This window comes from Chiroxiphia lanceolata, chromosome 3 (assembly GCF_009829145.1).
Source record: "Chiroxiphia lanceolata isolate bChiLan1 chromosome 3, bChiLan1.pri, whole genome shotgun sequence".
Lineage (NCBI taxonomy): Eukaryota > Metazoa > Chordata > Aves > Passeriformes > Pipridae > Chiroxiphia > Chiroxiphia lanceolata.
Genome location: NC_045639.1, coordinates 39,384,942 through 39,409,414, shown reverse-complemented (window position 1 = coordinate 39,409,414; position 24,473 = coordinate 39,384,942). Strand labels below are relative to the sequence as shown.

The following is a 24,473-nucleotide window of genomic DNA, read 5'->3' as shown; positions in this document are numbered from 1 at the left end:
CCCCTTCTCCCCGACAGTACCGTCGGTTGGCAAAAAAACTGGCGCAGAGCCGCTTAATTAATACCTCTCCTGAGGTATCTCTCAGTGCAGCACATCACGCAGAACTCCTGCGGGACAGACGTGCCCAGGCAGGCAAGGCGCCGGCCGGCCTTCCCGGTGCCTCCCGGCGGGGCTGGTGCAGCCCCGGGCTCGGGCCGTGCGAGGAGACCGTGAGGTGGGCCAGGGCAGCAGCATCACCGCCCCAGGCGCGCCCCCGGCCGAGCCCCCCGCGCCGGCCGGGGCCGCCTCTCCGCGGAGCAGCCGGAAAGGGGCGCTGGGCGGCGCGTTTGGAGTGCGGAGGGAGCGGGCTGCGGATCACCTGCAGCGGCGGGGGGGGGCTGGGGAGCTCCGCCTCCCCCTCCTCCCCCGGTTAATCGCATCCCCCTCCCCCTGGCAGGACTGGCAGCCGGGCAGCGCTGTCAACCTGCTGCAGGGGCTCGGGCACCCGCACCCCGCTCGCAGCCGGGGCCGGGCTGGGGTTGCCGGCTCCACCGCCCTCGCACTTGCCCCAGCCCGGTGCGTGCGGCCGTGAGCCTCCTGCCATCGCCGCCTGCCCGCGGGGAGCGACCGCCGCCGCCCGCCCGGGCACCGGGAGCAGCGCCCGGGAGGAGGACAGACAGGGGGAGCCATGGCCGAGGGGGGCGAGGGCGAGGACGAGATCCAGTTCCTGCGAACTGTAAGCGCCGCGCTTGCCTCTTTCACCTCCGCGCTGGCGTGGGGCAGGGACCGGGGCTGCGCCGGCCGAGGGCAGCGGGGGGAGACGCCCAGACCTCGCCGGGGTGGGAGCCGGGAGAGGGCAGCGGGAGGCGGGTGCTCGCTACCCCCGCCGCCCCGGGGGCTGCTGTCGGAGGGCTCCGGAGCCCCAGCCCCGTTCCTCTCCACCTGGCACCGTGTTGCCCCGTACCCACGGGCAGAGGGGCGACAACCGCCCGCCCTCCGTGCTGGCGATGCCGGGATGAGTGGGAGGGGGAGGCGGCGGGGGTACCCCGGGCAGGGTGAGGGGCGGGCAGCCGGGTAGGGGGCGAGCGGCGCTTTCCCAGTAGCACCTCTCCTTGCTGCCTTCCCACCCGCCAATGTGTTCGCGTACTGCAGATACTAACCGAGCAGCCATCCCCAGCGCGAAAGCTGCAATCACACTCCTTTGCAAAAATAGAGTTGGGGAAAAAAAGCACCTCTCCCACCCTATCCACTCCCCACGGAGGTTCCCACTAACTTGCAAGCGTTCTCGTCGCTGGGCACAGACTAATACGGCTTTTTCTGGCGTGCGCATCTTTTCGTTACTTGGATCCAAAGCATGTTAAGGCGCTAGAGCGTTTCTTCCCTCAGTTTAATTAATACATCAGGACTGCTGCATCTAATGCTTATCTGGATTATTTTTCTTCAAGCCTTGCTTTTATTTACCTTCTCGGCCATCTCCCAAGTGTCTTTTATATGCACAATCCTAGCAAGTTTTGCAGATGAGCATCTTTGAATAGTGGCGTATACAAACCGTGCCAGTTTGAGGAAAAATTGCTGAGACATTTGATAAGTAGAGCTGAAAACACTGAGACTGTAGGATAAAGCTTAAGTTCCTCTTCATTTAGTGCAGTTTGATTTAGAAAATGTTCACGTTTGACGTCCTGTAAGAAAATACATCTAAAAAGGAGGGGAAAGCAAGCCACTGAGTGGATGGGAAGCATATTCATATGCTGTTTGCAGCATTGTGAATCCTGGATCTCAGTCATCTTCCATTTCTACCAGAAACCCTAAAATAATAGATATATATCCTGTTATTCCCTTTTTGTTTGTTTGAGGATTCTTGGAAAATCTGCTTTTACAGGAAATACAGCTGTTACGCAACATTGGCATGAAGATTGGCAACTTTTTTCCTGTTAGTGCTATGTGACTTCTATTTTAGTGTTGTGTAACACCTAAAGACAAACCAGAAAAAATACTTCTGTGAAAGATAATTTGTCATCTCAATTTATGAGAGTTTAATTAGTCGTGCTTCTCACTGGTAAACATTTTTGGAAGTCTTGTACAATGGCAGTTTTACTGCAGGCTTGAATGTTAAGCTTAGCTCGTGTTATCTGAATGCTTAATAGGGAAAGAGGAGCAGTGAGCATGCTAATACTTCTCAGCACGTATACAGTAATGTTAAACTCCAGCACCTGACAGCAGCAGCATGTTATGTAAAACAGCACTCCTGATAATGTGTGTCAGGCTTAATACAGATTTGGCAAACCCAATCTTAGATAATACTTAAAAATGTTTAGAATGTTGTACTGGTGGTAAAATGACCTTGAATATGGTAAACTGAGGCTTGGGGGAGGCTTATTTTGTAGTGAAATCAAAAAGGCCTGAGAAATACTGTTTTCATGTGAAGTTTTGAATTTCTAATCTGTAGTGGTATATAAGTAGTGATATTTACTCCTCTCTTCCTTCCACTTTGTCCAAGTTACTCAGAAAAGTCTGTTGCTTTAGACATATTTTTTAATGTAGTCTTCCTTCTGTCTCTTCTTAGAAAGCTTGGAGTAGTATTCTCTAAAGCTATTAATTGTGCATAACTTTCTGAATGTGATTGATAGAAAGCACTGGAAATTGAATATTACCTGGTCATTGCTGCAGTTTTTATTTTTATTTATTTTTAAAATAGTAATTAAGGACTGACCCATTCATAAATGTTTCATAGATAAACAAGAACTTTTCAAAGAAAACTCTAGGCAAGCAAAAAGCATTCGATACTTGGAATATTTTCAGGATGACATCTGTAGGCCTACTACATGTAAGCAGTGCTCTTCATTTTTTTTTTGATAGGACCTGATAAACTTTCTAAAATTGTGAGTTCTTTTTCTGATATTTCAAAATTACTGTAGCATCTTTAGGGTTTACCCTGAAGTGTTTACACTATATTTTTTTAATGTTTAAGGAGACACATGAGAATTTACTCAATTAAAAATGCCCTTTATTTGCATTAAGGGACTAAACTGAACTTGTATTTGCCCCCCATGTTGATGTATAATTTCTTTTTTCCTTTCCTCTTTACACATTCCTATATGCCTAATGATCCCTCTTTTTTGTTTGCTGCTCTTATTTTGTTCTTATTTTTTTGGTAAGGTGTTGTCATGCATTATCTCCTCCAAATTTTGCTACTAGGGTGAATTTCTGTTTGTTTTGGGAATAATTTGAGTTTGCTGCATCAATTCTGAGAAGTGAACGTAATCTGTTAGTGCCGTGTATTTCTGGAAGCATCAGTCCTTACGTTGTTTGAGATAACTTTGGACAGACTGGGATTCAGCTCTGTGCTGTTCAGTTCTCCTCAAGGAAATCTTCTGTAGTGCTGTGAATGATACGTTTCTCCACAAACAGGGATCTCCCTCATTACTTTACTGAGTGCTCCAGGTGGAGATGACCTTTCATTATGTATGGCCCTTTTTAGACTTGGGCATACATTCCCCTGCCTTCTCCTAGTGAATGCACACATATTGTGGAAGAGAATTGAAGAGGAGCGAGTATCTTGCCCTTGCTTTTATTAGTTGTGTGTCTGGAGCAGACTTCTTCCTTGTAAAGGAGATTTTGCTTTTAAGTATTAAAAAAGAATAAGGTATGTACAAAATAGACTTTAATTGCTTGGTCTTTACAGTCAAGAATCTAAAGCACTTATAGTTAATATAGAAATTACCTATTTTTTGTTTGATTTTGTTTGGAGATTTTTGTTTGTTTGTTTGTTTGTTTGTTTTAGAATGTGTAGTTTGACCAGGGTGAAAATAGTTCAGAGTGGCAGGAGAGAACAGAAAATGTTTTTACCTAAATGCACAGTCTCCTTCCATAATGCACACTTGCAAGGACTGCTTTTCGTGACATAGAATCCCCATAGGGGAAGGCCTTTGCATGGAGTGGGGTGACAATCTGGTGAAGGGATTAAAACAATTGCAATGTTTCAATGAAATACTGCCTATATATGTTCCTTATATTCATTAAGGGTGTCCTGAATTTTGGGAGCAGTATGTGCCTAAAAGTGATGAGAAATGTGTAATTTAGCTATTTGATCCTGTGATATTCCTGATGCCAGTATATATGCTTTTCTGGAGTTGTGGAGTTTCTCAGTGTAGAAGCAGGTCGTCTTTTAGCTGTTTATGGTAGGAGACACCACCAGGACACACTAAAATAGGGCTGACAGGGTTATGGTCTTTGTCACTGTCTTCTGAGACAGTGAAGACTACCATGCCTGTCAGGAATCAGAACCGTAATCAGTGTGAGCAGCATATTTTCCCCAGGTCAGATGGAGTCATCATCTCTTTTTCACCCCTTTTTTTTTTTTTTTTTTGTAAAGGTTGAAATGCCAGTGTTCCATGTTGCACTCTTTTTTATTTTTCATTTTTTTTTATTAGAACGTTGCAGTAATATAGAATTTTTGCCTGTGTGAACATGTTCTGTGCTGACTTATTTTCTACATGGACTTAATAGTTCTGAGTGTGACTGCCAGAAAAAAGTGTAAATTTACTTTGCAACACTGGAAAAGTACTTTTAAATAAAGTTAAACATTACTTAGGATTCATGTTTGACATGCAAAAGATTTTATTCGCTCAGTGCTGCGTTTTAATACTTCAGATAATAAAAGAATTAAGTTTATGGCAGAGATTTTTGCTTCATTCTGAAATGAAGAATATAATGTATTCACATTTCAAGGACATGAGTTCTGTGATTCCAGAGTCACTTCTATTCCATGTATTCCTCATTATGGCAATATTTAAACAAGTGTCACTTTAAATCTGACTAATAATCATATGCTTAGATGCCATCCTAAATGAAGATTCTGTGGAATTAAAGGACACAAAAGGAACCTGGAGAAATGAGGTTTGAAGATTATTGTAAAATAAGTCACTAAACATCAGAAGAACTGCTATGTGAATCTCTCAGTAAAATAGAATAGAAAAAAAGTTTGGTTTTTTTTTTTTTTTTTTTTTTAATCCCTTGATTTATCCTGCTTATCTTTAAAGGAGTTTATCACAATACATTAGATTCTGGTAGCTGCAGTCATCAAATATACAAACATGATTCCCAGAGTGCACTGAAGAAAATGCTCAAAAGCAATCTTGGATGTTAGAAGCAATTTTAGAATGAAATAATGCTGAAAAACACTTTGGATATTTTTTGGTTATTTTAAAAAGTGTTTCTTTTATTTGTCAGTGTGTGACTTTTGGAGATACACCAGGGACTGACACAAGAGACCACTGTTTAACAGCTCATGTGAGGGATGGCGTGGTTGAGATTGCAGCATTTGTACCTTCCTGTCTAAGGCACTGCACTGCAGTACAGATACTGAATATGATCTCAAATTCTGTGTTGGAATTGAGCTGGACAGGCTGTTTGAAGTGAATGGGTTTTAGCCAGGACCTGTAGTCCATTTTGTATTTGGGAATTGCATGTGAACATTTTATATATAAATTTTTTACTCCAGAATTGTTTGCCAAACATTTTATACCATCATTAGAATTATATTACTGGATAAAATCACTTGTTTAGTGCGTGTACTGTCTTGTCCAGTGTTCTGCTTTTGGAAGTTGTCTTTATCAGATGTGTGAGAAGGCAACTGAGGAAACTGTAGCAAATAATTGGTCCACCAGGGAAGTTTCTTGCTAGCCCTATGAGTTGCTTGCCTCATGTTCTGAGAGACAGAGCTGCGTTTCCTGAAGATGTCTTGATGCATGCTGCTCTTCAGTATTGTGGAGGCCTGAGGAAAATCCATTGTAGGAACTTAAGCTGTGGACAGACCGTAAAGAGAGAATTCCAGTTAATTTCTGACCCAAGATGTACAGTGGTCTTGAGAGCTATATCTGACTTTCACTTCTCTATTTAAATGCTGTATTACTACAGGCATATTGTTAAAGGTGGTCTTTTCTCTAATATAGCTGTGTGGAAGGTGCGCAGGATGATCCTAATTCAGGAAAGTACACTGGTCTTTCTTGTGCGGGGATAGGGATGCACTGAAACATTTCTTTGAATCTAGATAAGAGATCAGAAACTGTGTGGGGAAATAGTCAGTGGATTGACCCCAGGAAGTACGTGGGTTAAACTAAAAATACAGAAATCTTCTTGTTTTTATATTTATGGGTGATTCGTTTTGAAACTCTGAATTAGTTTTGGTTTTGTTTTCTCAATTACACCTAGGCTTTTGTTTAAACTTCCTGAATTGACTGAAAAAGTAGCTGTGGTGAATGACAGAAGGAAAGTCAAGAACTGCATATGTATTCCTATACTTCCTAATAAAACTTCAGTAACATAAGTTTGGGTTTTTTTGTGTCATGATACTGGTACATAAATAACCTTTGAACTCTAAAACGAGCACATTTTATCAGAGTGAATGAAAGGATCTTAAACTTTATCTTACTGTGTTTGTTTGACACAGTTATACCCTGAAATTTCTTCATATATCAAAGTAAGGTATCATTTTATGTGTCTAGTCTGTATTCTGCTAAAGACCTATACTGTGTGTTGCAAGTGTATGGCACTTGTGCACTTGTCTGGCTGTGCTGTCTATACCATTCTGGAAATGGAGGGCCTCTTGAAGAGTCTGCCTGATGCATCTCAGCAACTGAGAAAAGGCATAAAGGAACTAGTTTTGATAATAGTTTAAGCTTTTTAAAAGCAACCACAGCAGTATGGAGTTTATTGAAATATTCTGTGCCCACGAGGAGCACAGCAATGGTATTTCTTTGTTCTCCTTGTAAAAAAAAAAAAAGAACAACTTAAGGGCAGCTACTGCCTGAAACATCATCACAGAAGAGGTCACCCCAGTTTCCTAACAAAGACTGGCAGTAACTCCCATGTGGTTTTAGTGCAGGGTAGTTTTATGCTGCAGTCTCTTGTTATTAAGTGTGAGATTCATTAACTAATTATGTATTCACTTACTAAAGAACTTTTGCTTTTCTTTTTAAATTTTTTTACATTATGATGGTGCGACTTGTCAGGTGAAGGGCTTAAACTCTTAAAATATGTTGCTGCTTCTAGAACCCAGTGATATGTTACTCAGCTATGGATTGGAATAAATGTATGTTTGAGGCATGTAGAAGGTTTGCTTAGCTTATCAAAATTGCTTAATGAAAACAAAATAATGTCTAGATGTCTCCTGTTAGGAAAGGGAAAGATAGGATAGGTAAGATGTCATAACATAAGCTGTATCAACTTACCTCACAGCTGCAATTTCTGTTTAAATGTGATGCTATAATGGTCAGTTTTAAAGGAATATTAATGTGTTTGTAAGAGTGTTCACACTAACAGCTACATTAAATTTTAAATAAAAAGATGAGTATACTCTTTCAGTATTGTGGCATACTTTAATTTTTATCATAGTCCAGAATGACTTCCTTAAAATTGCCATGTGCTTGAAGAAAATTGTAGATATATTAGGTTACCTAGTAATTCAGTAGACTTCAAAGATGGACTTTGGCAAAAATCTCCAAGATACATTCTGTAAGATGCATGGATCAGTTAATTTTTATCATGGACCACATTTTAGTGGAGGACAAGTTTTTTGCTTTGTTTAATTTGGATTTTTTCATATTCTGAACAGTTTAGGAGCACTGAGAGGGAGTAACAAGATCATTACATTTTGTGAGGTAGCTTCCCAGAGGATTTCAGAGTAATTAATGCTGCATAACAACATAGTTGTATTACCTGGTTGTTTTTCACTTGACTATGGGAAATAATATCTGATGGATATTAGCTGGCAGAACCAAATGCCAAATGCTGGCATGTCCTGTCTCTCTACCTGTGTGAAAACCTCTCTGGAATCGTGCTGTGAAAACTGAGTGCACTGAATTTGAAGCATGTCCTTTCAAAGGAATGATGAAAAGAAGCAACACAAAATCTGCACTGGTTTTCTGAGGATTGTGAGAAAGTGGAGTTTTATCAGTGGAATCAAGCCAGAAATGGTTGTCTCTTACAGCTATATTTCTTCCTTTCAAACCGGGCAAAGTTGGCAAAAATGAGTGCCTGGGATTTGTGTGGGATGCATTCTTTGCTTTCATAAAAAGGAAAATGGGAAAGAGGAAGGTATCTTCCTTTGCTGAATATGCCACATAATTTCCCTTGGTATATGAGCCTCTTCATTCCTCTGATGAGCAAACAGAATTCCTTATATAAAAATTTAGGTGGAGGAATGAAAGGAATATGCAGAGTTTTCGAAGTAAGCCTAGGCAATTGGATAGATTTGCATAAAACTTGGTAAACTACGGGATAGTTGGATTCCTCCACTGGTAACTGATCTTCATTGTACATCAGGACTGTAGCCATGCTGATAAACATTTGAACATCCCCTATGGTGTGTTTATTTTCTAGTTGCAGAATGGAATAATTTAGTTAGAACTAACAGAGGCATACTAAACACAAGCTAGGTCATTAAACCTCTCCCTGCAGACGCACGGTCTTCATCCTGAAGCAGTCTTTCTTAAAACATTTGGTTCCAGTGGAACAGAGGAAATCTGAATACCTGTACAGGTGGATAAGAAACCTTTAGCCCTGCAACAGTCACGAGAATTCCGTGTGATTCTAACAGTGGGGATTTGCCAAAAAAGAAGCATCAATTGCATGACTTCATTTTTTTGACTATTTTCTGCACACTTATGAAGTAGATTTTGCAATGCTAATGCATGGACAGTTTTGTGCATTTACACAGTCTTATTTCAAGTACCAGGGAGATGGAATGCATATGCCCTTTTCCATGCTACAGGAAAGTAAAAAAATTCACAATGTGTGGTGCAGGGAAATACTCAGTAAGAACGAAATGGGGATGGAGAGAACCTTTCTTCTGGTTTTAGAGAAAATTTAATACCCCTTCACTGCTTAATTGTTGGATTAATCTTTTTTTAAAAGCTTGTATTCAGTAAATGTCGGTTCTGGTTGCTGTTTTTCTGCCCCAGCTAACACAGAAAGCAAAGACTTATCTCATGATTTGACAGGTACTAGCAGGCACCTGAAGGAACTGCAGTGTTGCATTCGTGCAGACGTGGAGCAATTCATTCATGAGATCTATCCCAGCAAGTGTGGCTGAAGAGATCTAAGTCTCCCAATAAAGGAACTAATAGAGATAAAAGTCTGTGCAAATAACACTGTACGAATTTTCAGGGCCAAAAATGTTAGACGGCATTGCTGAAGTATGACTGTTGAGGCAAAGAGTCCATGAATCAGTACTATCACAGATGCAAATATGATGCTGCCATAGTAAGGATAACGTGGATAAAGGTTGTATTTGTTGGTGTGTACATAAGAAGTCTTCCTAGTTTATTGTAGTCTTGGAATTATGTAGTAGTCCTTCAGAATAGCTTGTTAGCTAAAACCCCCCAGTAGTTTAATATTTAGTAATTGAAGGAGGGTGATAGCTACATAGGTAAATCCAGAAAACACAAATGCAATAGATATTCCATCATTGTTGACCGAATTTCGGTATGGTAAGCTTGTGAGTTAATGATTCATATCCTACAATGTTTTTTAGTAGGTCTTGACATGACAGTCTGACTGCCTGATAAGGTATGTCAGCTATTATTTACTCTTTAATTACTTCTAATATGTCTAATGTAATGAATTATGCATTTAAAAAGTTACTACTTTTGATACTGGTACATTGATGGAAAAAGAATCTTAAAGCTTGCAAGAAAAAAGGATTGTAAACAAATCATCAGTGGAGACCTGGTCTCCATTTTGAGCTGACCAGGGTTCTTGTAGAAACATCCTGTAAATCTCATTTTGCTACGAGGTTCCTGAAATTCTGCAGAAAAAATATTGTTGCAATTTGGATAGTTTCAAAGTATTACTTGCAGTGTTATGCCTCCAAGTCCATTTTGGGAATCTGTTAGCAGTATCTTGTACAAGAAGAGTGCTGTGTTTGTTCTGTACCCTATCTTCTAGTTCATTTTAAATTGCTTTCCTTTGTAGTTTCAACATCTGAGTCCAAAACTTTGTTTAATCTTTCCCATTTTCCCTTGTTCTTGTTAAAGTCACTGAGACCCCTGTTTTCTGGTATTGGGTTTGATTCCTCTTCATGATTTTAAGTGTGACAACACAGCTTCAGCCTAAGCGTGTAGTAGGACTTGCTGTTGTCTTTAGTTATGAATTTAAGCTTGGTAGAAGGTTATTTTCTTCAAGGGGCTCATAAATTTGGAATTTCTTTCCTTATCTATTTTTTCCTTTAAATTTTTCTCTTGATCTGAGAAAGGGCAAGGTCAGTGGTTTTGTTTGTTTTTCTCTCTCTCAGAACAAGACAATAAGTGTATTAAAAGTGTCACATAAAGTTCACTAAGTAGGTGAGAGTTTTTAGTGAGAACTTCAGTAATACATGTTTCTCCACATCGTTGATATTGATGTATGAATTAGTCTGCAGTTTTCTTTTCCTTTGCATGCTTCACCTCTGGAAAGTTTCAGCTTATTGAACTGGAAGACTCTAAAATCCTCAATTTCAAATGAACAGAATTTGTCTAGAAAGGGAGAGGGATGGAATGTAGGGGGGAAGGATGCCAGAACTTGTAGGTGAGCTTTGTCATCCTTTTGAGAGGCTTGTTGCCTGGCTTTTCTTCAAAATAAATAGATGCTTTTATATAGAAAGTGTAATTTAAGTTTAGATGCAAAAAGAAACACTTTCATTTTCCATGAGTGGGAGGTGAAAAATGAGTAATTAGGTAGTGAGAACTGGATTTTCATGTTCCTAAAGGTGAATGGAGGTATCTTTTTCTAGGTGAGATGTGTGGCTCAGTTTAGCAAAAAGCTATATACCTGCATTTTTAAATACTGAAATATTTACACCTCTTTATTAACTACAACCAACTGAAAGCGTATTTGGTTTTTTCCCCTTCTGATCTAGGAATTTTCATAACTTTTAAGCTACTGAAAATTAAATGAATGTGGTTTTAAAGTATATCAAGCTGCAATGTTGACATGTTTTGTTGATAATGTTACAAGCATCACTTTATTCTGATTATGTCATAAGTAATATATTGCTGGTTTTTATTTTGAGATTTCTAGTTGGATTCTATCTTATAATTTGTATGTCAGCTGCAATTGCAGTTGAAGTTTCTGAATTTCTTCTTTCCTTATACTGTAAATCTGTTATTGAAGCAGAATTAGATACTTCCTATGTTATGCCCATTTTTTATTCTGTTTTCTGTTCTACGGTTTATTTTTCTCTTGACAAGCTGTAAAGATAAAAGAACATCAGTGACAATATTCCTTCCTTGCAAACCAGTTTGTTTTGGGGGTTGTCCCTCCGGCTTGATAAGTCACCTCAGTGCAGACATCCTGTGCCTGGCTTAGGGAATTGTTTACTCTGGCCTTCTGCACAGAGGTGCGTTCTGCCAAACTCTGAAAAACTTTTAGGTGAGAGTTACTGTATCAGTTTTCTGAAGCTGTAATCCTGTAAAGTAAATCCAATTAATATAGTGCGTGAGAAGTGCTCAACTTTCAGAATTTGATGGGGGACATTTGTTTCTAGGCATGGCATTTGCGTTTCTGTTTACGTGAGAAGGCTTTGCTGCACTTTTTGGTTTACTAACAAAATAAACTAACATGGGCTGGAACACACATTCAATGAAGGAATGAGTTGGATTGGATGGTGAACTGTGTGGGCGTTTGAGTGCTAACAAAAGTACTTCTTTATGTACCTATGTGACTTGTTATTGATGAGTGAGGTTTTTTTATGATGATTTGTGTCTGTTCCAGAATTACAGTTTGACTATTGGAACCACATCTAGAGCTTGGGAAGCACACTTTGTTGTAGTAAGTTCTTATTCAAAAGTTACAGTTTGCTATTAGTGGTTGTATCCTAGTAATTTGTTTTGTTGGGCGGGGCAGAGAAACGGAGTTCTGCAATTGAATTGAGTTTGTAGCCTTACTGTATACCTTTAAACAGAGTAATCAGCTGAAGAAAATAATTGTGTTCCTTTGAAAATTTCTAACTGGATCTTATTTTCCCTGCCTGAGGAATAAATCTTTTAAATGAAAGAAATACATAAAACAGGCAGGTTGGTGTAACAGGTTGTTAAAGGTTATTCTATTAGCAAAAGACTAGAAGAAAATACTTATAGTACAAATATATTTTTTGGCCAGAAGCCTAAACCAAACCCTGTATTACAAAGGCTGCTTCAAATAAAAACCTGGCTTTTTACCTATTGCTTAAATGATACTGCAATCTGAATGTAAATTAATTGATTTTAGTATATTGTCTAGGAGGATAATCGACTCTTCATCCATTAAACATTCCATGAAATGATTTTTTGGACCCTGACTGCAAGGGTCTCTATATGACTATGTATGTTTTTTATAAATCTGGTTCTGTTCTCACTGACGTTAATGTCAAACCTCCTCTAGATTTTAACCAGAGCTGAATCACACACTAATTGCGTTGTGTGCTGTTGTATATAATGGCCTAAATGTGTTGAATTCATATCCTTGTCTGCCATTTTAAGCGCAATTAGTATTTATCTTGCGTCTGCACCGGAAGTGTGTGTGACCTGGTTTTTGCACAATTAGTTTAAAATTGAGTACACATTGCTAACTTTCCATCAAAATATTTACATTTAATGGTGAATTGTTCCAACTTTGCCACTCAGATATATCATCTTGTCCAGTTCAGCAAAGGTAATAATCTGTCACGTGCTCCTCTTTTCTGAGAAGAAAGTTGGATTTTTCTTTTTCTACGGATCTCCCTGATGTCTTTGTTAAGAAGCTGAATGTCATTCTTGCAGAGTTGCATTTGTATATTTTCTGTTATCAGTGTGCTTTTGCTGTGTCTAGCATAAATTTTATTATGTTGACCACAGAACCCTACTTTGGATATGAAATTACATATACTGTTTAATTTTCTCAGAAAATCATCTGTGCTATGGGGGAGTACTGCTTTTTAGGTGCTTGATATGTGCAAAACACTTCTTTCTCCTACTAATTTCTTTTACTATTTTAGTGTCATATTTTTCTTAGTATCTTTTTAAAAAAAATATCTTTTTACTTGGTCTGAATTACAAGTTGGGAGATCTGTTTGTCTTGAAGCTTTTACCTTTGCACTTGCCTTTGTTTAGTTATCGAAGAAAGTATGAATTATATTTCAAGGTAAGAAACTATCTTGTCACAAAGTTTCTGAAACATCATAAGCGCACCTGTGATTTTTCTTTGGTGTCTGCGAGCCTGACTAACGCCCAATGTAGGAATATCAGCACTGGATGGAACTGAGCTCTTGCTGTGCTGCGGTGCTTTTTCAGCCTCATATGTTAACTATGGCAGTGACGACATAGTGAAAATTACACAGACTTTCAAGTTCATCGTAGAGAGCAGGTAAACATTAAAATATATCTGCTAGTCTTCTGAGTTCATCAGAATAATTCACCTTGCACTTGGATTGGAGCAGAATATATAATGAGAAAATGCATAGGAATATTCAGGTGTTTACCTTATGCTCTCATTTTTCTACTCTGCCTAGTCCAGCACTTGAGCTCCTGGCTTAGAGTAAAACTGAAGGGCTTAAATGGAAAGATCTTCAATCAGTATTTTTGCTTACACGTGGTTTTCATGGCAGTATCTGGTAACAGTCCTTTACCAGCTTATTTCCTGCTGAAATACTCTGTAAGTTTCTTCAAACTTACTGGATTTTCCATACACTGAACCAAACCTTTGCTCCCTTGCATATTTCTACAATAGCCATTGTTTTCCAGCTGTCTTGTACAGTAACTTCTGTTGGAAACTAATTATTAAAAATGATAGCATGGTCTCATGACTATGTTTACTTAAAATGTTGTATAGCAGTTGTTTGGGTTTTTTTCCCTTAAACACAGGAGTTAATCAGAGTTTTCCCTTAAACACGGAGTTGATCAGAGTTAAGAAAATATTGATGCTTGAAAATATGCATATGTTATTTACTCTTCAGGTTTTCTTGATGCTGTTTCGTGGTTGTTCTTGACCTTGTAGGTATTTGTGTATGGGGTTTTGGAATTTTTTTGCTTTTTTTTTTCTAAACTAACCCATATATGAAATTGAAACAACATTTTCAAACTTTAAATTCTTTCTAAAACATGTATCTCTTTCTTTATGAAGAGCCAGAGGGGTGAACCCTAAATGGTAATCTTTTGTCTTGAAGAGGATGATCTTGAGAAAAACTGAAGAATGTATAAACAACCTCTTGCTCTCTTTTAAAACTGAACTACATTTCTTTATTCTCCTAATACAACTCTTGCTGAAGTAAAAGATAATGTATTTTTTGATTTAAATTTCACATTCTTCTAAAATGCAATGTATTTTCATAATAAATATATTATACCATAAAGAGGTAAGAGCACTTTAAGTATCTTAAACTCATAGTAGTTTTATAATATAAAAAAATATAGTTTATAACTTTTTTCCCCTAAGATTCTTGTGACTTTTTGGTGTTTGTTTGTTTTGTTTTTTTTTTTTTTTTTCCCCTCTCAAGGTGGAAAGCAAGCTCTTGTCTGTGTTCCTCGGTAAGGAGGTAGAGTATAGTAAAATCATAAAGACATACATTTTGTAAGACTGGAAGGCAGTTATCTCATTTTACCCGACATTTTTTTTTTTGTCAGGTTCAACTGGAATTGTGAACTTTTTACTTCAGTGCTAACAGAAGATCCTGATTTCACAACACCTGGCCAAGGACTATTTTTTCATTGGATGTGTAAGAAAATTCAAATGAGAAAGTGTGATCAGTCAGCAATTTTAGAATTCACTAGGTTTTGGTTGTGTAACTTCTGTTACATCAATAATGTTCTTTTAATATCCTATCTAGGGATGATAGCTAGCTCTCTTAGCTGTTGTTTGCATGTTATATTTTCAGATTCAGTCATTTGTGCCAAGGTTTGGATTTTTACATGCTGTATGTTGAGACAGTTTTTAGCAAGTAGTAGAGGCAAACAGTGTACAAAACCCAGTGCATTGTGATGAGCCCAGTGCTGAAGAACATTAATAATTGCAGAGAGGAATTCTTTGTAGCTGAAGTGTGCACAGAGTCCGTCATGATATTTTGCAATTTGGACATGTGTCAATTCAAAATATCATTGCAATTGTTGCACAATGCGATGCTCATGAACTGACTCTGGAGGTTGCCAGAAGCTATTGTTAGGAGATTTGGAGATGATCCAGGGGACAAACAGAGTATTATTAAAGATTAGCTGATGGAGATATCATTCCCAGCTGGTCAGCCAACATGACATCTATGAAACTGTGGTACAGCTTGCAATGGTACAGCTTGCAATGCAATGTGGAACCCTCCTCTCCATTATTGCTTGAAATTGAAGACTTTTCTTATGCAGAAGAATTATTTTTATGCTATGGCTTGATTGTTTTTCTTTTTCTTTTTTTTTTTTTAATTTTTTTTTGTTTGTTTTGTTTTGTGTGGTTTTGTTTTGTTGGCTTTTTGTTTTGAGGCTTGTTTGTTTTAACAGTATGTTAGGTTACTGAGGTTGCTTCAGGGAGCTATCAAACCACTGAAAAGTTTCAATGAACTATTTTCTTTCTTTTTTTTCCCCTTTCTTTTATTTTTTTTTTTTTCATCAAATTTGGGCATTAGAAATCTTGTTGCATTATTCTGGTACATTTTACTGATTAACTGCACACTCATCTGGCATGGTTTTGTTGGCAAACGGGGTTAAACAGAGGAGATTTACTATGCATTATTTTAATCTTGGAGGTTGCAAGATGAAGAATGAAAAGATAATTTTTTTAAATTTTTTCTGAAAGATAATTTTAAACTATGAGCAATGCAGTAATTTATGACTAACTATTTAATGTAAATATGGACTGATTTCTAAGCAATAAATATTGTAATATTTTTCTCTTTGGTTTAGCTTTTTCTTTGGATCAGGTGGAGGGAAATCAGATTGGAGGGCTAGCAAGAGAGTGAAGTCTGGGGAACTGAGAAATTAAGTGCCACTTGTTTAGCTACAGGTTGTAAAGATCACCTGTGGTACAAGTATTGTGGTTTCAGTCTACTTGTTGCATAAGGAATTTGGCATCTTTGAAATATTTAATCACTTTAATCTTCTATTAAATCTTGCCCGTCTATTCTAATACTTGGTTAAGAATCTCTGTGGAAAGGACCTCTATGAGTATTGGTGTTTGAGTGAAGATAATGAGGGTCCTATCACAAAATATATATTTATTGCTAGGGGTAGGTAGGCCACTAGGCAATGTAGCTTCTGATTTGTGGAAGTTCATCCTCTAAAGAAGAAGCTTAAGTATAATGTTGTTGAAAAATAAAACAATCCTCAGAACCCTCTTCAGGCATAAAGAACCTCATTTAAGCTAAGACATATAATCACTGTATCCTCTACCTCTGCTGCTAAAACTGCATTTGTTAAAATGTGTATCAGTGTGGGAATTCATACCCAGCCTTCCGTCTATAGTTTGAAGATGAAGTTGCATTCCACCTGCTGTAAATTGTGTGGAGACTGATTGATCAAAACTGTAAAGTCCAAATTAATTATAACCATCATTGTTTTCCTGCTGATTTTTGGCTGCTCCTGGGCACTGAGCAGGTATTTTAATTGAACTGGGGTTGTCTTGGTGATTAATGCAGTCTGAATAGTCAAAATTATTAGTAATGCAACACTTGATGTTTTTTGGATTTTTTTACAGAATCACTGAGGTTGGAAGATCATCTAGTCCATTTAGCTTCTGAACACCTCCACAGATGCAGAGATCATAGTGTCTCATGGCAATTTATTCCAGTGTTTGTGCACCTAGAGAGAGATAAAAAGGAAGTGATTTCTGGAGTTCAACCTGCCTCGCCTCAGGGCTTGTCAATAGTTTTAGAACCTGTATTGGTCCAGGCAAGACAGCATGAACTGAACCATATAACACAATGGCAAGATTTTTCCATAAGGAATAAAAGTACATTTTTAGAAGAACTTGATAAAGAAAAGTCATTCACATTTAGAATTAAAATGGTCTGTGATTAGAGTACTCTTACAGAATCAGAATTCTGATTAAGTCAGTCCAAATATACCTTATTCCAACTCTGGACATTGAAGTGAATTACAAGACCTTTTGACATGTGGCTTTTCTTTACTTTGCAGAAACAGCATGGGAAAGAAATTTAAAGAAAAGTATTTCTCATTAGGAAACTACCTACATTTTTTTTAAGAACAGTACCTAGCTGCTATATGCATCACTTCAAAAGAGAGTTCGGTGCAAGGGGAGAGAGGTTATATGAAAAAACCTTTAGATTGTATTGTAGAATATATCTAATATGTATGTAAAATATTTTATCCCTATCAGAGCAAGTAAAAGACACAATTAATCTGATGGCCACAATGAACAAGAAGAATTTCTGCAAATCTTTGTAAATAAACAGATATAAAAACTTAAAATGTTAAAGTTAGCTTTGATTTGAGAGAAATAAATGTTAAAGAGTCTTTTGCAAAGAAATATTTGGAGTCTTTAGATAGTTGCACAGAAATATTGCGTCACTTTGCATTTGCAAAGCTGGATTTTCCTCCTCTGTTTGAATGGTGTAAATCCAGCTCATGGGTTGTCACAATTTGACTTTTAACCTGAAGACAGAAAAGTTTTGTGTTTTGGTCTCTAAATCAAAGCAATTCTTTCCTGGTTAAGGAAGGGGTCCCTAAACTGTCAGAGAAGTTATAAGAAATCTGGCTGTGTTTGGCACTGTTTCAGTGCTAGACATGATGCTAAGACATTTACATCTTGATAAGATGTTTTAATGTTTCTTATGTGGTGCTGCATTGGTGACAGCAACCAAGTGGTAGTGATGTGATGTGCTAGTGCAGGTGACCTACCCATGCTTTAACCCAAATTTGACTGAGTTTTCCTCAAAGTGTAGTGTCTTAGTCACTTAAAATGGCACAAATTGCTTGTGATTTCTCCACATTGGCATCTCTGCTCTGTGAGAGGCATCCATAATGGGAGCTTTTAAATAGTCACATTAGGGATAGTTACACGGAGAAGACTTGCGTTTTCTGTCTAGCAATAGGTGCTGCAGTGTTTAAGAGACTGACACAAAGAAACTGTTGACTGGTGCTGGCACAAAATGCTAATTTTGATTTGAAGTCTGCCTTGCCAGAAGAGCTCTGGCTTTGTTGGACTCTTGACTGCTTGCGTGGGTGTGTGTGTATGAGTATGGATGAAAGTACATGAATGTTTTCTCTGAGTATTCTCCTGTGTTTAATGTCAATAGGAATCTATTGCAATAATTTAAACCATTGTCAGAGGACTCAATCTGTAATCCAGGATCTGCCCTATGTACAGACTGGTCCTTCTCTTCACCCATTAGTTTGATAAGAGATTTTTTATATATATATATATATATATATACACACGCACTTATATATATGTTATTTTAATTCTGAATCACTTCTTGTATCCCTGAAGTCAATTTTGGGATAGAATTTGAACAAAGAGAAGCAATTACTGTGTCTGTCTTAGAGATCTGGATCTAAGTAGGTCTAAAGAGAGGGGAACAGTAGATATCTTTGCTAGTGAGACAAAACCTGAGGAGCTAATATGTATACTCAGTTATCAGGGGAAAGACTACAGCAATTGGATACAAGAGGAAAGAAGGGACAAAATTAATTACTGTTATTGATTGTATTATATAGTGCCTGGAGGGCTCAGCTGAGGCGAGGGTTCCACTATGCTACTGTACAAACGTGCAGTGTGTCACAATTCCCGCCTGAAAGGGACAGACTCTACGTAGACAAGATGGAGAAACACTGAGATGAGACAAAGGGACAGGGAAATGAAGTAGTGTGCCCAGGACCACAGATGATGTCTTGAGGTCCTTTCTGGGCTCGTCTGGATTCATGGTGAATTAGAATATAGAGACTTGGTGAGCTATGCCATTGAAGATGAGGACATACAATAGAGACATTATGTGGGAGGATGCTGGAAGTCAGTACAGAGATTCGAGGCCTAATGGACAGAAGACTGGACAAAAAAAGGTGACTTTATTTTCAGCTTATTCAATGGTTGTTATCAGAAACATGAAGAAGTCTTTGTATAGAAGGTATAATACTGCTAATAATAGCTTAGTTGGAAAAAAACCCCACCAACATCACAGTTATTGAATTGAAAGTTCTAAATTGTGATTGCCTGGTTGGTTTGAAATAGTGCCTGGTCTTTAATGTGTTTACTTTAAGTAGAATACATCATGATTCTTGTGTTCATGGCATATCAGAAAAAAAGGACTGGGAAAAAATTCTTTTTGAGAAGCTATTCTTAGTGGAAAAAATGGCAGATGGGACATAGCAATTATTCTGAATAACTGTACGGCCAGGCAATAACTGTAAAATATGCATTCTGGAGACCTGAAAGTGTTTTACTGCATGGTGTGGGAGCGTAAAATAATATTTGAGTAGAATGTTTTGTTAAAAATGAACAGAAATAGCAACAAATTTGTTCATGGAACTGTCCCAAGTTTCAAGTGTTAATGGATAAGCTCTAACTTTGCTCCAACCACATACTGCAAAACCTGGAGGGAAGTTTCACATGTGTATAATCTTTTTGTTTTGGGGGTTGTTTTTGTCTGCTCTGATCAAAATAAGTTAGAATTTCCTGAAGTGCCTAAAAAGAAATTGCACTTAGAATTGAATAAATGTAGGAATTCTGAGGGAATGTTTCCAAGGAAGTGCAAGTTGGCTTTGAAGGTAATTTTTAACTCCTGTGTTTGTTCTTTCTGTGCACCTACAAAATGTATGATGTTTCACGTACATAGAGCTGTTTTGCATATGTACCAATACTGTAGGTGGTCAGTGTGGCTATTATTTGTACTTAAAAGTTGTCTTATTTAAATGTTATCTCCTTGCAGCTGAATTATGTAAATACAAGATACCTACTGGATGAGAAACCAAAGCATATTGCAATTTGCTATGACCACTTAACTCATGAAGACATATATGATAAGAAGGGTCCTTAATGCTAGCATAGATTAAACTCTTAATTTACACTCTAAAATCCCAAATTGTAGTTAGCTGTTGGTTTCCCTCCCTGAACTTTAGTATGTTATCATTATTGCATTCTGGATGAAATATTTCAAGTGAGGGTAATTAATTCTTAGAATCTGATTATTCTGTCCATTCTGTGAAAACAGTGAGAATTCGGTTTGATTTTATTTTTTTTGCTGTTTGTTTGTTAGATATTGTGATCTGTTTGTACAAGTAAAATAATGAAAAACCAATTAATTAATAAGGCCTTACAGGTTTTGGGTTTTGTGTTCTGGTAAAGCAGTGAATCTGTAGTTGAAAACTTGAGTAAGAAAAACATTTAATTGTTTAACACAGTGGATTTTTTCTTTGTGGAAGCCACCTTTACTAAGCTTTGCATAGGTCAAGATTTTCTGTTTTTCTTTCAGTACAGTTCAAGGAGGCTTTTCTAGCTGGATCTTCTGTCTTTATGTTCCTAGTCAAGTTACTACACAGATGTCTTCTCGAGGTATTAGGAGGTTGTAAAAAGAACAAAAGATGATTTTATGGTTGCAGTTAAGTCTCAGTGAGAATGAAGACTGGCATTTTCACTGGATTTAATGACTCACCTGAAATTTAAATGCAGATTTGTACTGGTGAATAAAAAAGGCAAGCAGAAGCAAAGATATGCAACCGGTAGTACACTGTTTCTAAAAGGAACAGAAATACCATATGAAGATGGAGTCTGAAGATTTAAGCAAAACAGGAGTGTCACTCAGCATGCAGTACCAACTGTTTTCAGCTTATTTAGTATGCAAGAGCATACTTGCAGATGAGTCACAGTTAAAATGCCTTACATAAAATTGCTAAAGTATTTAGTTCACGTCAGGTGATGGAAAGACTGTAAAAATAGTAATAAAAGCTGTATCCAATTACTCTTACTGGTTTATATTTTTGTTGATTGTGGTGGTTTTTTTCCTGGTTTTTTTTTTTGGTAGTTGTTGTTTTTAAAGACCTCCTCTGTGGTCTTAAAATATGCAGATAATGCCTTAAAAGAATAATTAAAAGAAATTATGCAAGACTGCACTTTTAATTTATGATGTAATGTCAGAAGTTTACCTTACTCAGGAAATACAAATTCCAGTCTAAAGCAGTGCTTACTGTCTGAAAAGAAAGGCTATTCTGTTAACTCTTACTAACATATTGTGTTTGAAAAATCTGTGTATCTTCTTCTATACATCAGTGCTCCCAGTGAAATATGCTAGACTACTTTTATCCTTAATTGCAGTGCTTTTGTGTGTTGTATTTATATATTAACTGCAGATTACACAACAACATAAAAATAACTGAAGGAATAACTGAAGACCAAGGGGTCCATTTCGTTCAGTATTTTATCTCTGGTAGTGTCAATAACAGAGAGGGGAGAGGACAAGAAGATACTTTCCCTGTCTCTGCTGTGTGGTGTCAGCCTGTAGTGGTTTGTGTCTTGGGGGAATTAATCTCAGGCTTGGTGACACTGAATTTGGTAACAAATTGTGTTCTGCAGCTGCTGTGTATGTTGCATGGGGAAGTGTCACTTTCTGTTTGTTTTGAAGCTGCTGTGTGCAACTTTTAATTGATGACTCCTAGTTCTGGTACTGGAAAGGGCAGTGAATCATAACTGAAAATATTGCTGCGTGCATTTGCCATTATTGCAAATTTTTTTTTGGTAGGCTTAAAGCAAAAGGTTCAGAATTTTTTAATCTGTTGCTCAGTCTTGCAACAGAATCAATTGTTGAAAATAAGGGGTTGTTTTTTAACAATAGCTGGAGTTCTTTGTGTTTCTTCTGTAATTTCACATTCCTCATCCACTTTTCCCTTTTTGTGGTTCTTAATTTGCACTTTTGTGGAAGGATTTGCAATTGCAGATTTCTTGACTTTTTATAGTCACGGATCCTAACAGTGGCTCTGTGCATAGCCTGCATTCTGGAGGCTTTCTGACCTTTTACAGCAGCAGTCTATTTGTCTCCAGTTGTGGCTACTGGGGAAGGTGTTTGAGGAGTTAGAAATATTATCAAACATGCTTATGATTTTTGCCTGAAAGGAAATCATTGCTACTTGCTTATTTTGTTTTCAATGCTGTGTTGAAATCTTTTTCCTCATGGATGCACTGCTACAAAATTTTGTCTCTGCATCCTTAAATGGGGTTTGAGTGGCTGGTCTCAGTGTTGGAAAGTCCACAGAAGCATTGCTGGGAGTGCACAGAGAGGGTAATGGTGGCTCTGCCCAGCTGGCCAATGTTGCCTGGGCAGAGAAATGCAGTCTGCTGTAACAGGATGCCCTGGGTCCTTCCTGGCTGTAGGGAGATGACAGGGTTGGGGAGTAAGGGTCAGAGTGCCTTAAGAAAAGTGGTATGGACTAAGCACCAGTCTGTTTTCTTGGGGCCCTAGTTCCTGACCCTCTCCTTTGCCATTTTGTAATGTTGCTGCTGTCGTGTATTTGACAGTGAGACGTGGTTGTGTTAGAGCTTAAGAAACCTGGAGTTGAGGTGTGCAGCTCTTTTTGGCAGGACTGCCTAAGTCAACAGCAACTGTGGTCAGATAGTCATAGGCAACACTGTAGCCAGATGGAGGTGCAAGGTTTGATCTTCCATGCTTGCACAAGCTGTCTGTTTTACAGCGCAGGAGAAGAGATCCATCCCTTATACCCCTGTGGTGTACCTGTATTGTGAGGACTGGCAGGATGAGAAGGAATTCAGACCCTGACCTTCATGCATGTGGAGGTGAGTAGAGCAAATAGGGAACAGTCGCTGGATTATGCAGTGCTGTGAGGAGACAGGCAATCGGTAATACACCACAGCTACATGCTCACCCTTTAGTCAGGGTGGAGGACAAATTTACAATCTCAATGCTTTATTGGTAAGGCAGTAAAGTCTCTTACGCATATTGTCTAATGTTGTTTTACAGTAACGATGCTTAGCAATTCCAGACAGCTTGCCTTTGAGTGCAGGAAAGTATTAAGTGCCAGTGTTCAAACTAAATCTTAGAGGTGAAAAATAATTTTTCATCATTCAATACTTGCAATTTGTTTAAAAAAGCAATGAATCAAAACCCAAACAGCAGTATGGATATTTTTAATTTGACTTTTATTATAATGAATAAATTGAACTGTAAACTGGATTATTCTTTTTTAAAACCTCTGAAAGGCTGCTAAATTGATGAATATTCAAAGAGAGATGCTGTCCTGAACTTAACAATGGTAAGAAATAAGAATTCCATGAAAACTAAACATTCAAATATTCATATTCAAATGCAGGCTTTTCTTGAAGCTCTTGGTCTGAGGTTAGAAGCACAATGAGATGAAGGAAATGTCCTCAGATAGCAAAGAAAATAATGTTGCATCTGCTATTGCTGCTTTTCCATCTGGACAGCAGACATGGTTTGCAACACCCACAGTAAAGATTTAGAGAAGAGAGAAAACAACAGTTGCTTTTGGTGGTAGCTGTGCACTGCACATGGAAGTGTCTGTAAGTATGAGGATGCCCTGTATGGGAGCCAAGTGGTGAGCATCTCTCGGCTTTTGAAGTTCTGAAATGGAGGTCACTAGTTCTGACCTTTCAGTGATGGCCATTAATACTTGCAGATGAAAACTGGAAAATACAAGGTTGGCTAAAAATACTGTCAATTTCAGATGGAATAATTGTAAATTTCTAGGTTTCCATTTAGTTTTGAGGGTGGTGGTGTCATTTTGATGGTTTGGGTTTTGAAAAACCAAACTGCCTGTCCTGAAACAGAGAATTATCATTGTCTTTGAGAGTCTCCCTTTTTTTCTTTTCTCTTTCTTTTGTTTTTTTTTTTTTTTTTTTTTAACCCACTGGGCTGTGAATTTTTTTTTAATGGGAGGCATGTGTGCCTGAGGGATGGTAAGTACTACTCCCCCAACCCTCCACCCCAATAGATGTACTTCTCACACCTTTAGACTAATAGTGAGAATGGTGCATTTACATTACTGCTCCATTTATACAACAACTGTTGATAAAAATAAATATTTAATTCCCAAATGGTGTCTACAGCATTTGAAGGTTTGGAAAGTTTTCAGGAGGATAGGCATGAATTCAGCACTAAATAGTTGCTGCTTCTGTGGAAAATAATGAGCTATATAATTTGATCAGGGACAAAGTGACTATCGAGCAGGGGTGATTTTGAGGAAGCAGCTCTTAATAATAAAGAAAAAATACCATTTCCCATGTGAAACCATTCCCATAGCTTGTTTGTAAAGTAAATAATGTAGTTCACGTATTAGGGTCAACATATAGAAATTTTAGTTGTAATAAACTCAGTCAGTGTATGTTTCCCTAGAAATCATCATTTGGCTTTTTTGTTCTTTGCTGCTGGTGGCATCCTTGTCCACCAGTTTGTCTTGTGGAAATGCCTGCCTGTATTCCCTTGTGTTCCCTTGTGTACGAAGCACAGAAACAACCTTCCAGGGCTTCCCTCCCACCCCTTCTTTTTGCTACTCAAACAAGCCAAAAGGTATTGTGTTCTCCATATTGGACTGATGGGAAGACTG

General features: G+C 38.2%; 1 protein-coding gene across 8 annotated transcripts in view; it reads left to right on the top strand.

Annotated features, from left to right (window-relative positions):
- The first annotated feature begins 475 nt into the window (after positions 1–475).
- Positions 476–24,473, top strand: part of RYR2 (ryanodine receptor 2) — a 392,367-nt gene continuing 368,369 nt past the window's right edge. For 6 of the 8 annotated variants that reach the window (XM_032681773.1, XM_032681774.1, XM_032681770.1 and 3 more), the window contains exon 1: positions 482–715. In XM_032681773.1, coding sequence (XP_032537664.1) covers positions 668–715 — 48 coding nt within the window. In that variant the 5' untranslated portion in view covers positions 482–667. Of the gene's footprint in view, positions 716–24,473 lie in introns of all 8 variants that reach the window. The other 2 variants (XR_004355863.1, XM_032681772.1) reach the window with 2 other exon arrangements.